The sequence below is a fragment of the Canis lupus genome, chromosome 20 (genome assembly GCF_003254725.2).
Source record: "Canis lupus dingo isolate Sandy chromosome 20, ASM325472v2, whole genome shotgun sequence".
In the NCBI taxonomy this organism is placed as follows: Eukaryota; Metazoa; Chordata; class Mammalia; order Carnivora; family Canidae; genus Canis; species Canis lupus.
The window spans coordinates 14,438,800-14,455,495 of record NC_064262.1 but is presented as its reverse complement, the minus strand read 5'-3'; the positions used below and the strand labels follow the sequence as shown (position 1 = coordinate 14,455,495).

At 36.0% G+C, this 16,696-nt stretch overlaps 1 protein-coding gene and 1 long non-coding RNA gene across 7 annotated transcripts in view; one reads left to right on the top strand and one right to left on the bottom strand.

The window, feature by feature from the left end:
* Positions 1-48: 48 nt before the first annotated feature.
* CRBN (cereblon) overlaps positions 49-16,696 on the bottom strand; it is a 33,021-nt gene continuing 16,373 nt past the window's right edge. For all 5 annotated transcript variants that reach the window (XM_025451325.3, XM_025451333.3, XM_025451336.3 and 2 more), the window contains 7 exons: positions 14,424-14,583; positions 5,892-5,954; positions 4,613-4,697; positions 3,733-3,848; positions 3,216-3,280; positions 2,409-2,540; positions 49-1,170 (listed from right to left, as the gene is read on the bottom strand). In XM_025451325.3, coding sequence (XP_025307110.1) covers positions 990-1,170; positions 2,409-2,540; positions 3,216-3,280; positions 3,733-3,848; positions 4,613-4,697; positions 5,892-5,954; positions 14,424-14,583 — 802 coding nt within the window. In that variant the 3' untranslated portion in view covers positions 49-989. The remainder of the gene's footprint in view (positions 1,171-2,408; positions 2,541-3,215; positions 3,281-3,732; positions 3,849-4,612; positions 4,698-5,891; positions 5,955-14,423; positions 14,584-16,696) is intronic.
* Positions 3,755-14,425, top strand: LOC125753163 (uncharacterized). Of its 2 annotated transcripts, XR_007404304.1 has the most exons (5): positions 3,755-3,892; positions 7,604-7,682; positions 10,059-10,234; positions 10,988-11,054; positions 11,944-14,425. It is a non-coding gene; the product is annotated as an uncharacterized LOC125753163 (long non-coding RNA). The 2 variants fall into 2 exon arrangements; XR_007404305.1 differs by lacking the exon at positions 10,059-10,234.

The following is a 16,696-nucleotide window of genomic DNA, read 5'->3' as shown; positions in this document are numbered from 1 at the left end:
TTTTTTCCCCATTAGTTGAACTTTTCCCAATTATGTAAAGCAGTGAAGGAATATCAAAACCTAAGTTTATTTCACAAATGTGAAAGGATCCAATCAACACTTGAACATATAAGAAAGAGGTAGGTGGCAAATCGTCTACCTAGAACTTCATCTTAATGCTTAAATTATCGGCTTGTGAGTAAATATTTTACATTATTTAAATAAAGAAGATGTGTAATATTGTTTGCTCTTAAGCTTTACTTACAGATTTTTAATTTACATGGAACAAAGGTACTTACAAAATAGTCACTTGTAGCCTGATTGATTGAAGGGGGGTGGGGGTATGTTTTAGTATCTCCGCTCCATTGTAGTTTAGGTTCAAATTGAAATTTGGAACAGAATAACCAAGGTGTTCAAACAAACACTGAGCAAATACATAAGTTATTGTTTTTCACTAACAAATGCATAAGGAAATAAACACTATTTTGGGGCTCAATCTGCATATTTTAACTCTTTAATATTTTGAAAATTTACAAATCAGTAAGAGAAACTCAAGAAAATTAAACCCTTTCTTTGCCTCTTTCAAGAGGAACATGTACTTGGCATCCTAGCTTTGGGAACTTGTGCCCTTTAGAGGTTGGTTCTATGTATCAGGAGCAAATGATTAATCTTGCATTAGAGGAATTACAAATATGTTTTGTGCAGGAAACTATCTCCTCCATCTCAGAGAGGTCTTCCTGCCCTACCAGTGTCATTCTAGCAAGCCAGAGTATAATGGTACCAAGGTGCTAAGGGTAGATATTCCTAAAAACCCAATTTTCTAGACTGCTTTTCATCCTTTTCAATAGTATATTTTAGTTTAAATCTTCAAATTCCATTTGACTAAGAAACTGTAACCTGCCATGTAATGTTGCTTTTTACTTAGGTATGCATCAAAAGCAATAATTTCCGAAGCAGATCTGATTTTACAAGACCAACGTGATAAATAACTTTATCTCTATCATATTTGTTTATAAGCAAAGTATTACTTTGTCAGGGCTTATCTCATCTTCAGTGTCTGGGATTGTGGGCAACAGAGCAGATCGAGTCAAACCCCAAAATTTTTGAGGTGACATGTCTTTTTTGGTGGCTGTAAATTTCCATCCAATATGGCTTGCACAGATCTTACACTGGGCGATAGTCCAAGCATACCTACAAAATTAAAGAAAGGTATCAGCTAAGGAAACCATTTCTGTACCCCAAGCCTGTTACTGTATAAAGCTGTTTCAAGACAGAGCCAAATTCTATATGGTTTCCTGAAACAAACTTGATTGTGCTCTTAAACTGTGTTTATTTTTTTCTTGGCATTGGAGAAAAAACTTAATATGGATTAATTCACAGGGGTCTTTCGTATTGCAGTCGTGTTACAAAACACTATCCAAGTCCAGAGATACTTTTGTGTGTGACTTAAAATGAGAGGTGGGATGAAGCGATACATGTGCTTCTCACCTAAAATCTAAGAACTTCTCTGAAGTAAGAATGATCTTGTCAGATACTTCACCCAGAAAATCAAACTATAACTAGAAACCAAACCATATGACTGAAACCATTTCTTAACTTCCCTAGGTACATCCCACATGTCTATTAGCAAGTTAATCCTAGTTTTAGTCCTTAGCAAGGGTGTTAAATAAGATTGAACAATCCAAGTAATATGGTCTTAGATACAAAATGGCAGTTATTATCTTTATTAATTACTTTAGAGAGAGTCTTAAGTAGACTCCACAGGGAGTGCAGAGCCCGAGGCAGGAGTTGATCTCAGCTACCTTGAGATCAGGACCTGAAAAGTCAGATGCTTATAACCAACTGCCACTCAGGCGCCCCCAAAATGATTATTATAATCACTAATCCACACTCTGCTTGCCTCTTTTAAAATAAAAGACTGACCCATAATTTGGAAGAAAAGACTATTAATACATTCCCACAGCCTTATTTTCAAGAACGCTAACTAGTTCCCAGGTGGTGCTACTGGTGCCAGGCTCATAGTTTGAAAGCCACTGGGCTAAAGAAAAAAATTGAAGAAAACTGGGATTCAGTGGCTTTTCCAGGGATTTTGTCTGTCACTGCTTGAAATATTCTCTGGTTTGATATACTATAGGATATGGTTCAAATACAGTTACAAGGTTATATGCCAGCTGATTTTCAGAAGGAGCTAAAAGGAAAATGAAAAGTCTAGATTAAGTGTATAGTTAATATAAGGATGACTGTGGTTGCCAACCTTTTAACTATATATAGTAAGTCTATGCCAAACTTAGCTGTTACCATTCACAAAAAATGAAGAGCATTTAAACAGAATTATTCATCTCGTCTATTTTTGATTACATTTCTAACAACTCTGCTTAGGACTCTGTCCAGTTAAGGCACTCTACCCCTCAGAGAAACTACCACATTACCCAGGAAACCAGCTGTGCTCTGTAGAAGGCCGGCCTATCAGATTCAAGTTGCAGGCTTTATACACGGTAAGTGTCTCATGCACGTATCCATGAGGATTCACATAAGCTGCCATCGGTCCACATAAGGATAAACTATAAGAGAATCAGCACAGAGGGTAAGTCAAAATGGAAGGAGAAAAATGTCTAGTGAGGTTATAAGAGTAATATCAGAACCTCAGTATGAAAACAGGAGGTTGGCAGTCAGCCCAGTTTATTCACTGTACTTGTTTGTACAACAGGGAGCTCAACTTCATCTAAAGGAGTCTCTGAGAGTGGAAGTACAATGAAAAGGTCCAAATTATCTTTGGGCGACTGATTACTTTATAGGAAACAGTTTCCTTATGTCCTGATTTATGATTTGTTTGTACTAAAATAATTTTCAAACACTTAGGTCACACAGCATCAGTACATTTTCAGAAGCGTGTCCTACTTTATGTTTGCCTGGAAGATACTACTTGAGGCATTCGTGTTAGGTCCTTAATTACTAAGAACTTACACAGATGACCAAGCAGGAATACGGAAAGAAGGACTGCCCCTTGTTTGACTTTACCATGCTTCATTACTTGTGAATAATATCTTACATAACCATTGCTGCTGAGTACCCAGTCAGGAAGGGTGTCTTAACTTCCCACATTGCATTTGCTGAATGACTGTTACTTAATGGACGGAAATATATGGAGAATGGAAATATAGTCTTGACTATGACTCTGTTACAGCAGTTGGGAAAATGTACTCAGAAGTATACTAAAAATGTAGTAAAGCTCTCACCTGAATATTTCATTTTTGGTTGTTATTTCTGTTTCTTGACATTGTTTACAGCAAAGAGACGTACACTAAAAAATTTAGTGGAAATTTAGAGAAAATTAGTGGGGAAAATTCACGTTGTATAATTATACAACTCATCAAGAAATTTCTTTGAAGTATTGATCTCTCTAAATATGTTTTCCTTCCAATCATCCAAAAAAAGAATTTTAAAGCAGGACCAAGAAAAACTCTGAAGTGACACATATTCACTCACAAAACTAATGACTGTACGAAAAAAAGTGACAGATACATATAACCACAGATGCTCCAAGTGGAAATCAAGTATTTTCACAAACTCTAAATGTCTGAAGGCTGTAAAAACAATCTGAGTGTATGATCCCAAATGAAATGTCTTAATTATCCTTTGAATCATGTGAAACTAGCAAAACAACCAGTTTTCTAATTACATGACTACATAACTGGATTCCATAGATAATCATGCCTAAAATACGGGTGTCATGAACATGGTCACTTTACTCACTTTATTCATAATATCTAGTTCACAGCGAAGTCGTTGGATGGCACTACCAATTTTAAGGAGCTGAATCCTTAATACATCATCAATAGGAAGACAAGCAGCTACTCTGTAAGAAAAATCTTAAAGACATAGTGGTTTTTCAAGTTTTAAATTTCTGAAGCAGGTAAGTATCAGATGACCTATGAATCAGATAATGATGTCTTTTTGAAATAAAGCCTCGCTATAGGGATCCCAAAGAATGTATTTGACATAATTATAATCAAAATTAAAATACACTAGCTATCGAGTATATATTCTTTTCCCATAATTGGATTTAGAAACCTCTTTCTTATTATTTTTTAGCAGTACAGGAGGGAAAGTTTATTGAAGCAAAAAATGTGAAAGCAGGCGAGCTCCAGAGAGAGCTGTTGCTGTGCCCTGAGGTTTGAGTTTCTCTTTTATCGACAGGTTTTTGTTTTTGTCTTTTAAACATGAAATCAAACACAGGTTAGAAGAAATCAGTTTGCTAAAAGACTAGAAAAATGGCTACAGTAACTGTACCTAATAAACAAGAGGTTATATGTACTTAAGTCTTAGAACGAGGGTCCTTTTTAAAGCCATCTCAAAGAACAGGAGAGTCCTGATACTCAAGTTTTTGGATGTGCACCATTTACTGCAATTTGAACTTGATAAGAAAACTGCTTAAGTTTAAAGGGCTCACAAAATTTAATAACTTTGTTACTCATTTTATAAAATGCTCAAAACAAATATGTATGCTTTTCAGAGCAAATAAAAATATTAAACTAAAATTTTTTATTTCATTAAACAGAAAAATAATGTAGTAAACAGAAAAATAATGTAGTAAAACATCAAAGGCCATAGGAAGAAAGCTGACTTCTCATACCTATTGGATTTGAAGGAAGAGACTCATCTTTTAGATTTTCGTCCCATTCACGTAGCTGTTTCTTGATTCTATCCATTAAAGTTTCCTTGTTTAAAGTAAAAGCCAAAATAATGTTCACAGACTTTTTACAATTTACTGTCAGATTTTCAGTTCTTTAATAAAACCAATATGGTAGCATTTTTAGTCCCCACTCTGTGTACTAAAATCTGAGTCCCTGTTTAAAAGTGTCTGTATTCTTATGCTTTAAATGATTAAAGCCCAGCTCATGTGCTGCTGAGCACATGTCCAGGCCTCACTCCTCAACTGTCTCTTTCCCAGTGGCACATGATCCTGACTCACTGCCTTCTAGGTGTTCTTTTACCAACTATGTGGAATTTGCCTCTCTTCTCCCTTTCCAGGATAGGTTTCTGACTCTGTAGAGCGTGGTTCCTATACACTTCATGAGCACTTGCTACATACCTAGCTACATACCTACTTGGCACCTACAGTACACAAGAGTGCGTACGATCTTTTCACAAATGTCCGCAAACAATACTTGTCTGTTGTGTATTTGTTAATGGCCCAAAGCTGCTGCAGGGTGGAGTGAACTGTAGTTTCCTTTAGTGTTGTGTGTATAATAAATGCTCAACCTTCAGTGTTTAGTCTTCCCAAGCAAGATTCCACATCTGTGGGTGAGGCAATTCACTAAGGGAAATGACTAACACAAAATAACTACCATTATCCCCATTTCTAAATTCAATTTATTTAGATAATTGGTCCCAAACCACATAGAAAATTATAGAAATCAAGCGCTGAACACAGGCCTTGTGTCTAAAACCCATATTCTTTGAACAATTCCAGTCTAACTTTTGCAAGGTGTCGTGATGCCTAAGTATTACAATTTGAGGAGCAAAAACACTTGCAGATGTAGTAGACTAACAGGATCAGGAGATAAAGTTCATATATTCGTTTAGGGAAGAAAAACAAAACATTGTTACGGGATTCTTTAATTTTCTAAATTTACCTACCACTTACCACACTTCACATCCTTAATAGACCCTAAAACGCCTCATCTTGTCCTGAGTTTATAAGCCACTAGAAACTGGGAAAGTGAAAAATTCTATAGATTAAAGGCAAAGGAAATCCAGTAGTATCTGATTCCTTCATGTTCTACCTAAATGTAAAGGATGGCATTTGCTCTGAAAATGAGATACCATGAAGTATGAAAGCCTAGGTTTTGTTCTATTGACCCTTAATCATGGTAGAACCATAGAAACAAAATGTACAAGGTAATACTTACAGCATCATATAAGGAATACAGCCAGCGAGGCCATGAAGTCAAATTTGCACAATGAAACTTTCTCTGAAACAAACAAACAAAAAAAGCCATTTAAAAAAACTCTAAGGATTCTTATGGTAGAAAAATATTTGAAGACAATTCTGGCCCTGGAAAAGATTTTCTAATTTCAAAAATATGGAGCATTTTGTAGATAAACCTGTAACAGATGATTTTCTATTAAAAATTTGATAATCATGTTTTTGTATCTTTCAATTTATATTGCAACTAGAATTGTTCTTAACTGGCAAAGTTTAAATGTAAAAGATTTTATTTATTTATTCATGAGAGACATAGGCAGAGGGAGAAGCAGGCTCCCTGCAGGGATCCTGATGGCAGGACTCGATTCTTGGACTCTGGGATCACGCCCTGAGCTGAAGGCAGACCCTCAACCACTGAGCCACCCGGGGGTCCCAAGTTTAAAATTTCAATGCCAAGCAAACTTTGTAAAATTAAGATGAACTTAAAGAGTGGCTAAGCAGATTTCTGTTGACTACATCATCTGCTTTTATACTATTACTTGTTCAGTACATACAGTGAAAACCCAAAAATCATCCAGGTGGTCTTTGTGTAAAACTTTAAATAGCATTCAACTGAATTACAGCAGAGGCAAACATAGGTGAGGCAATTCCAAGGAAATAATGATCATACAGTTGAGACGCAACATGATTTTAAGTCCTGACTTCATAGAACTCAGGAAAAGGGGGAAAACCACTGGGTATGTCTTCCAGATGTATTTTGGAATCTAAATGAAAGTATGTCTAAATCCAAAGAAAAATGTGAATTATACTTAAATTCCACTAGAATTTCTATATTTGATGGAAAGACTCAGTAATTATTAAGATGTCATCAGTCCTCAAGTATATATTCAATGTAATATTCAATGTAATACCAATGAGATTGGAATTTAGAAGTAGAAGTTAAAGTTCACCTAGAAAAATAAATGTATAAAAACTACCAAGAAAGTTTGGAAAGAGAAGTGTTCTCTATAGGACACAAAAATATGATTGAGAGAATATATTGCAGTAATGCTGTTCACAGCAACAAAATGGAAACAACCTAAATGTCAAGGAACAATAAATACATTGTTGTGTATGTATATAGGAGAGGATATGCTCCAACTGAGCAAACAAGGCATATCAAACCTATAAAGAATGTGATTACATCTTTCCCAATAAAGAAAAACCTACATCTATACAGACACTCATAATTTTGTAAACTGTTACTTGACATCGGACATGACACATGAAAAGTGGGTGGGAAAGGGGGAAAGGTGGCTCAAAATGGACTGTCCCAGTGTAGAACTCTTAAGTAAGCTATAAGATTTAACAAAATGAAAGGGAAATCCTATGCTTGCACATACAAGACCAAGTGATAGGTATGAGATGGGGAAACATGAATACAAGACACATGTAGGAAAGATTTGGGGGACTTGGTTGACAGTTACAGTCTAACCAATGTCCTGCAGAGCTCACATCCTACTCTTCCTGCAATCTTAATGCTTGAAGACCTCCAGAATCTAAGATGGGACAATGATGTTCTCCATCTGTGACAGAAATGGGAACTTCGATTGTCAGGGGCCAGGGTGCTAAGAGGAGATCAAGAGTTTGCTTTAGGGATGTTTGGTTTGGAGCTGCCTCTCAAGGGGTCATGGTAATTATTTTTAAATATTTTAGGGAGCTACTACATGGATGAAGATCGATTTGTTTTTCAAGGCTCATGAATGGAAGCTCAAACCAATGAATGGATTCTTTGGTGAGAAGAATTTTTGGTTAGATATAATCCTTATATTTGAAGCTATCAAAAGATGAGTCTGGGACTGGCCTCCACGTAAATGTTCGAAAAGTGATTTAAGCCAGAGGAGCCAGAACATAAGACACTTAAGTTACTCTCCAGTATTTACATTTAAGACAAAAACTTAAGTTTAAGGATTTTCATCACAGTTCAAATAAATGCTACAGAATAAACACAGAATAAAAAAAAATGCTAAAGCAATCTATCAGGTAACCCTGACTACTCAGTAATAGCAATGGAGACCACTGTACCTATCTTACAAAAATTGTTTGGTAGCATTATCATCCTGTTCTAAAGATAAGGAAACAGGCACAGAAGGATGGTAAAACTTGCCTAAGGTCACAGTTCGCAAGTGGGAAGCTGCTAGGCTGTGCATGCAGAGTCTGACTCTAACCGTTATTTGAATATTCAAAAAAATATTTTGAGCAACCAGTATGTGTCAGGCATTACCTTTATGCATTTGGGGCATACCAGTGATTAAAACAAAGACTAAAATCATTGTCCTGTGGAGCATACACTCTAGTGCAGAGAAGCTTACTTCTAGTGGTATATACTGAGATTTACAAAATGACAAAAATACAAAGAAGCTTCAGTTTGGCTGACAAACACTACACACTCCCAATTCAGTTATTAATATACACTTAGAATGATGGGAGAATGATCATTTTTGTAATATAAAAGCATATAATTTTATTTGGCACGCAGGTCGAGATAAAGAGAAACTACACCAATTTATTCAAATATAAACATTCCTCCCCATAACATAAAGAGAACAGAATGTGACACACTAGTATACTAAGAGCAGTGCAGAGTGTCAGGATGGCCAGGATGGTTAACCGTGTGCCCTGCTGCCCACACATGCATTGTGAATGTGACTATGCTGAAACTCCAGTGTCTCAGTTCTGAAACTTTTTAAAGTGAGAAGGCCAATAACAAGTCTTTATCAGGATTATCTTGACAGATTCTAAAGTTCTATTTACAAATCATTAAGTATATTTATCCTTAATATTTGTAATGTGCTTTATACAGTCAATTATACAAACTGAAAAAATTGACTAGCTAGCTTTTACAGGGCAAATGCCCAAAATTAAGTGTTTCGATATCTCAAATTTAAAAGTCCAATTTACATTTTTGGCACAATAGCAGAGGCTCCTGTCTTCTATCTGGGTAATAGTGTATGTTGTTCTAGCATCTTATGGGCATTCTTCACATATATCAGTCCACAACTTACTTCATAAAAGGGCTCTACCTCCAAAAAATTTTTAATACTAGCCCAAAAGTTAAGTGCTTAAAAGTGACCAATGAATGATTCTCTAGTGAAGAAATATTCACTCTGGGAAGAGGATTTACTATTGAAAGCAGGCAGAAAGGTCCTTAAAATGAAATTTCTGTTACCTGAAGGGTAATCCATCACATTCTTCCATTTTTAAGCTTCATAACTATAGCTCCAGCTTTGCCTTCCAACAATGTGGAATGTAAAAAAAAAAAAAAATGTGAAACTCTACTTAAATGGCTCTTTGAAGTGCAATGAAATTGGAAGAGTAATGCAAAAGGCTAAACTTGAATAGTAAATCATCACCACTGATAAACATGGTAACCAAAGGTGGTCATTTATTGTATTAAATCCCATCACAATCAGCAATGTAAATAATAATAATTTAAGTAATTCAAAAGCTACTAGTTTTTGTTTCATTCCTTCATTTACCACATTACTACTTGCTTATAAAAAAGTGGAATGGAATGACACTCTGCACTCTCATGGCAGATACATATAACTACAAGGATAAAATGTATGCCTGGGAAATCACAATTCTGTCTGCGGAAGTCCCTGACTACACATGGCCTAAGCTTCAAGACTTTTTTCTCCTTTAATATAAAAATAGGCAACAAATGTTAATGTTTTAGTGCTCCTATTAATAATATTCCGGGACAAGACAAAAACAGATTTTGAAATTCCTATGGAAAGGTAAAACAAGAGTAGCCACAAAAACCTTGAAAAAAGAGAACACTAGTAAGGGGGTTACCGGTCATATTTTTAGTCACAAAAATTATAAATTGTCTACAGTCCTAACAGTATTGTGAAGGCACACAAATAGACTGACAACAAAGCAGAAGAAAAAATCATGAATTTGGTCTATAGGATATCTGGTTGTATCAGTGAAAGGAAATACGTGCATTGCAGAAAATGCTAACAGGACATTGGGGAGCCATCTGGGAAAAAAAGAGTTAAATTCATACTGGAATAAACCATATGTGGATAAAAACCTTCAAAGTTTTTATTTTGTTTCAACAATCAAAAATAAAATATTACATTTTTAATTTTTTTTTTAAATAAAGATTCCTCTGCACAGAGAAGTCCCTTCTGGCTATAATTCAGATAGAGAAGCATTAACAAAAAAGGGTACATTCAACTACTTAGGGGAAAATAAACCCTTTCCACAGGACGCCAAAGGTCAAAAGACAAATCACAAACCAGGAAGAATGTTTGGAACCTAATAATTACAGATAAAGGGGTAAGTTTCCTAATGTATGAAGAACTTCTAAAATTCTACAAAGGGCAAGTACTATGAACACATACTTCCTAATAAAGGAAATACAAATTGCTACTCAACACAAAATGTTACCCTTCATTCATATCCAAAGAAATTAAAATTAAACCTCCAAAAAGATTCTATACTTTACGTATCAGATCAGCAAAAATTAAGTTGGACACTACATTGTCTGTGAAGCTCATATCAGGGTATATACAGGAACAACCTCATGAGGGAGGCACTCTGAAAATATCTGTCCAAATTACAAACGCAGTTTTCCTCTAATCCAATAATCCCACTTATCAAAATTTATCATATACACTGAAGAAAGGTCTTTTGTATACCTATCATCCACAAGGAGTTGGTTATATAAATTATAGTGCAGCCATACAAGAGAACACCGTGCTGCTTTATCAACAAGGAAGCAGTGCTCCAAAAGCCGATACAGAAGAATCTCCTATAAGAGAGAATAAGGTCCAGGATAGTATGTATCCTTTTACATAAGAAAACTGAATGAAATGGGAGCATTTGCATCTTCATAGAGAAACTGGCAGACTTAGAAACTCTGGCAGACTTACAAACTAGCACGTGAGCCCACACTGGAGAATCAGTGTTCAGTTCTTCCCTGCTCTGTAGGAGCGTGGCTTATAAATTTAGTGAGACTGTAAAGATAAAGATAAGCATCAATCACTTCCTTAATTTGTTTTCACATGTCTTTTTTTTTTTTTTTTTTAGATTTCATATTCAACTCTTTTCTGATGAACACAGTAGGGCTGTATAAAGGAATGAAGAGATACCCTGGGTAAGGAGGGAGTGCATTTAAAAATGTTTGTCATACTCCCAAATAGGTTAAAGAAAAGTTTCCTCACTGTGAGAACCCCACTACAGTAAACCCAGTGAGGAGTGAAAGACACGGTGATAGGAAAGGAAAGAAGTAAATACTAGTTTCAAAGATGGAATCACAAAGTAAGGAACATTTCCAGATGGAAGTGAGTTTTGGAAGAGTTTCCTTTTTTTTTTTTTTATTTTTATTTATTTATGATAGTCACAGAGAGAGAGAGAGGCAGAGACATAGGCAGAGGGAGAAGCAGGCTCCATGCACCGGGAGCCCGACGTGGGATTTGATCCCGGGTCTCCAGGATCGCGCCCTGGGCCAAAGGCAGGCGCTAAACCGCTGCGCCACCCAGGGATCCCTGGAAGAGTTTCCTGATTATACTGGCCTAACTCCTTAGTGATTAGGGACATCTCTGATGCATCCCTGTCAAAATGGAAGATGACACAGGAATACTTGTGGAAGCCTCATTTTATGTCATTTGGAATATGCAGTTCTCAATGGGAAATGTGAAGAGAGAAGTGTGTGCAGTTTCAAGGTTAACTGAATACACCTCAGGAAGGCTACATGCCTGGATGCCTTAAGAATCATTTTTTTAAAAGATTTATTTATTTATTCATGATAGACATAGAGAGAGAGAGAGAGAGAGGCTCCACACTGGGAGCCCGACGTGGAACTCGATCCTGGGACTCCAGGATCGTGCCCTGGGCCAAAGGCAGGCTGCTAAACCGCTGAGCCACCTGGGGATCCCCTTAAGAATCATTTATGCTGAAAAAGTGTGGGGTAACCTGATACACTTGGGTTGGCTTAGAATCATGGAAGCATCTCCCAATTCTGACTATCTAACTACCTCTCTCAGACCTAGAGACGAACAGATGCGCTGCTTCAGATCCTGGCGGGAAGTACGAGGCAGATGTGAATGAACTCTACAAATGGAGTGAACTGAGCCTTAGGTCCATCTAAAGACAAGCGGGTTATATAACCCAGTCCTATGGTAAGAGGCACAGAAAGCCAAACCACTGAAACAGTTCTAATGCACAGGGAGCCCCCACCAGGGACGGCCATCAACTGTCCCCTTTCCCTTCACTTTGTGCATGGCTCAGAGCCCTCTTTCTAAAGTAGAACAGAGTTTGTAGGTCATCTGCAGTCCAAAATAGATCAGCTAGCAGTTTTTCTTGGCCTAGTAATCTAAACCCAAATCTCAGGACCTAACAAACTTTACTCAAATTTTAAGCAAGGGAATGCATTTAACAATCTGAAAAATACATGGGATAAAAGGATTGTATTTCCTAAAACCTTTTATGCTTCTTCCTTAGCACCTTCTGTTTAGTCCTTGGTGACTGTGAATACGGAAGTAACTCAGTGCTACTGTTTTAGAGTTTAGAATTTACTTCTACGACTACGGGGAAGTAGGACAGCAGGGGAAAGGACCTGGTTCCAAGAAAACGTGCTTCCTTGGTCTTTGCATGTCTGGCTCTCCTTGCTTGTGGTAAGCCAGCAACAGCCCTGTTGCAAATGCCTAAGTCGGAATTTGCTGTGAACAAGCTAAGGTGCTTCAGCCACAGAACAGGAAGAACTCAATCGGTAATTCACACAAAAATTAGAGTGGAAAAAAAAAAAAAAGCAGTCTTATTTGTGTAACTCATCATGTCCAGGTTTGAGAGAGCAAGATCCCAAAGACAGGACCCACCACCAACACAGTATTTAAGGCAGGAACGAACTACAGTCACTCTCACCCTATGCTTACCACTTTATGAAGCAGAGTTAAATTAGGATTTTTTTTTTAAATTAGGATTTTTTAATGGTTGATTTTTAACAACCAATTTTAGTGCAGAAGAATGATATAAACCAAAATACTTAGTATCCCCTAAAAAAAACCTGCATAGTTGAAATACACAATGGTCTAAATACTGGGACGATAAACAGGTAGTATCTTGATGCAGTTTCCTTGCCCCATAACATCCTGGTACCAACTGGTGCTGAACGTATATACTATTAGGCATTATATGACTTAGTAACTCCAAAGCCACTCCCTTGGAGCCCACGTACCCCAGAGCTGACTCTGACATACTTATTTCAATACTGAGATTTAAAATGACCAAGACAACAAAATCTTCCACTGTTCTACCACTAAACTAAGATAAGGGTAAAAATATATTTAAAGTGTTTGTATCAGGGTTGAAAAAAGAAGGACTGCCTAGCTATACAAAAGTTGCCTGCAAACTTATGGCATTATCTGTAAAACCTTCAAAAATATTAGAGTCAAGGTTGCATGGGAATCCTTAAGCAATCTAACTTTATTAGATTCTTCTTAGAAACACTTGTTAAAACACACAAAAGCATGCCTCAAATTGTCCACCTGAGATACATATTAACAAAAGCAAGAAACCTATAGACACCTGGTTATGAGCCTACTGCCCCCCAAGCAACCATCCTCACAAAGTCCTCTCTGAAAACTGGATGAATTCTACCTCAAGAACATTAAAAGTGGTAGTACACTGATTAGTGTATAAGACTCTGTATCAACTATCCATATTTATATCAAATTAGGATCCTATGCTAATTTACTCAAAATTAAAACCTGCACTACTTGACAAAGAATATGGCTGATTAATGGATGATTTTTCAGGTTAAAATAGACATCATCTCCATGTTTTAAGAAGATAAACCTCAAAGAGCCTATTTTTCCTAAATTTAAAAACTAGTAATCATTTACTTTAGGCAGAAATCATAAATATTAGCTATTTTATACTCAAAACTGATACATCTCAAAAATGAGTAGAAACAGGCTTCATCAATTTTTCTCTAATAGTGATCTCACCAGAAGGATATGTGTAAGAATTAATGTCCAAACAAGCAGTGCTTTAACAGCCATTTTTTGTGGTGTCAACCCATATTGTATAAAGAGCTAAAAAGCTTTTCTTTCAGAAGTCCAGAAGAACTGAGACACACTACTACTATGTGCTACTTGAAACTCTTCTTTAAGGTAATGTATTTATGATTCAAGAGCCAAACACCTGATCTGATTATAAGAAATTTATTAAGAGACTCCTCCAGAACTAAGATCACAAGCTATTAACTAATACACAACTGACAAGCGTAATAGCAAGAACACCTTAAGGACTGTGACATTTTACTATTTCTGCAAACTGTTTTACATAAGTAGCTGCCCATGAAATTTTCAGAAGCTCTAGCTTTGATCAAATGCAGCTAGAGTATTACCACAGAAGGTGTCTGGGGAATGAAGCACGAGTGTTGTTTATATGCCTTTCTTAAATACAGTAAAAAAAAGCAACCTGTCTTCATATTTTGAAGATGCATAAAAAATCAGTTTCTCACCTTCTGGTATTTCTGCCACCATTTACATGAATACTGGTCTTCCCATGAGACAGGTTTTGAAGGAAATATCTGGCATTTATTGAGGGATTCTAACTGAACTGCAGACATGGTTGAAGGCAACACACATTCAGGAAGAATTTGCACTTTAGCTTGCTGGATTCTAAAATAAAGAGAACCAAGCATGGTGTTCATTTTTAAAATACACTAACTCAAACTATTAAGTTTCTAAACATTTTGGGTAATTTTAAATACTAAGATTTTCAGTTTTCTTTTTTAAACATATTTATTAGATGCCGATTTAAGATGTAATAAGAATTTTCAGAAAATACCGTATTTTAGAAATCATACCAAAGTTAAAATCAAAGATAATCTAAAGCATAGGTTTTCAATCTCATGTGAAATGCAAAGGAAGATTTGTATATTTCAGATAAATATACAGTTTACTAATGAAACAAAATTTGAAAAATCAAAATACAACCATCTACTACTGCTTGATACTTCTAAATTCGTTTCTTAGACATTCTTACACACCTCACCCCTCCCAGTTTCCCATTTGCTTCCTGGCTCTTAACACTTGTCCCCTCTTCTAAGTCTAATCTAACTGAAGGAGTAAGTAGAGAAAGCAATAGCAAATCAAGAACTCATTTATGTGGATAGTTAAAATAAGACTATAAAATTTCACGCAGCCTGTATTTCTATGTGCATTTTTTCTTTCTCATTTAATTTGAAAACTCAAAGAATCAAAATATGCATATTACTTTTTTTAACCTAAAAATTAAACTCCCACGAGAGTGAACTCATCATTTTCAGACTGCTACTTGAGAATATCATAACTGCAAACATTTATCATGAACAAATGCCAACAGGAACATTGTACCTATGAGCTACTTTCTTTTGAAGCATATCTCCTAGAGTATATAGCTCTTACAATGTTGAATGTATTAGCACATTCAAATGTTGGAAGAAATCACTGTCACACAAAGTTCAGTATATTAAAGTCTCTGCTTTATTATTATGTTTAGAAAATCTCAAGTGGTTTTTCATATTAATTACTGCCTTAACCCACAAAAAGTTAGGAATGAAATTTTGATACTTCTACTAATTTATTAAATGAAAATGGCTAACTCGGTTAGACTCATTTCACTAACTTCATTTCTTCCTGCAAGCTCAAATTTATGTCTGCATGACTTCTGAAAATGTTAAAAAAAAAAAACAAACATGTTCAAACTATATTCAAATATTCTTCTATTACTAAAGCTCAATAAAAACAAATAAAACCTCTATTTTCTTCACCTGTCACATGAACACAAATACTTAGAATCATATTTTTAAAACAAAAGTGTACACCATTCTACAGAAATGTTTAGAAATCTGATTCTTCTTCAAGGTCATCAGCAACTAAATTAAGAATGATGTTTAACTCAACTATTCTGTAAGATTTTATTGCATTACGATAAAAACATTAATGATACTGAAAAACTAGCTTATTGATCCTTTTAATAATCAGTCTGTGGTACCAGCTGTCTGAATTGCCTTGCAGGACTCAGCAACACTCTCTGCTCCTTTTCTTAGACATGCTCGGGGGTCTGCTATACACACAGGGCTAGTTCTTCTCCCACCAGATGGGTTTTGTTTTTAACAAAAGTACTTTGTTTCTTCCCAACGTGCTTATAGTAGTTGTTTTGTGATTAGAGTTACATAATTTATATAACTATTATAAAAACCAATGAAATGTAACTTATAAAATGGTTTTAATGATAAAGTTGAGCAATAAAAACTTTCAAATTAGGTTGAGACCATTCTAATAATTCAGATGATTACTGGTTTCAGTTATGACAGGTAAGAGAACTTGTCCTAGAATTCCAAATAGGGCATGAATCTCCTCTTCCTCTCTACATGACAAGGAATCCTCAGGAATTTTTTTTTCTTTTTTCTTTTATTGAAGTTTGCCAACATATAGTGTAACACCCAGTGCTCATCCCGTCAAGTGCCATCCTCAGTGCCTGTCACCCAGGATGTTACCCCATCCCCCCCATCCACCTCCCTTTCCACTACCCTTTGTTCATTTCCCAGAGTCAGGAAGCTCTCATGTTCTATCTCCCTCTAATTTTTCCCATTTTTCCTCCTTTCCCTTATAATCCCTTTCACTATATCTTATATTCCCCGTATGAGTGAAACCATAGGATGACTGTCCTCCAATTGACTTACTTCACTCAGCATAATACCCTCCTGTTCCAATCATGTCAAAGTAAATGGTGGGGATTCATCCCATT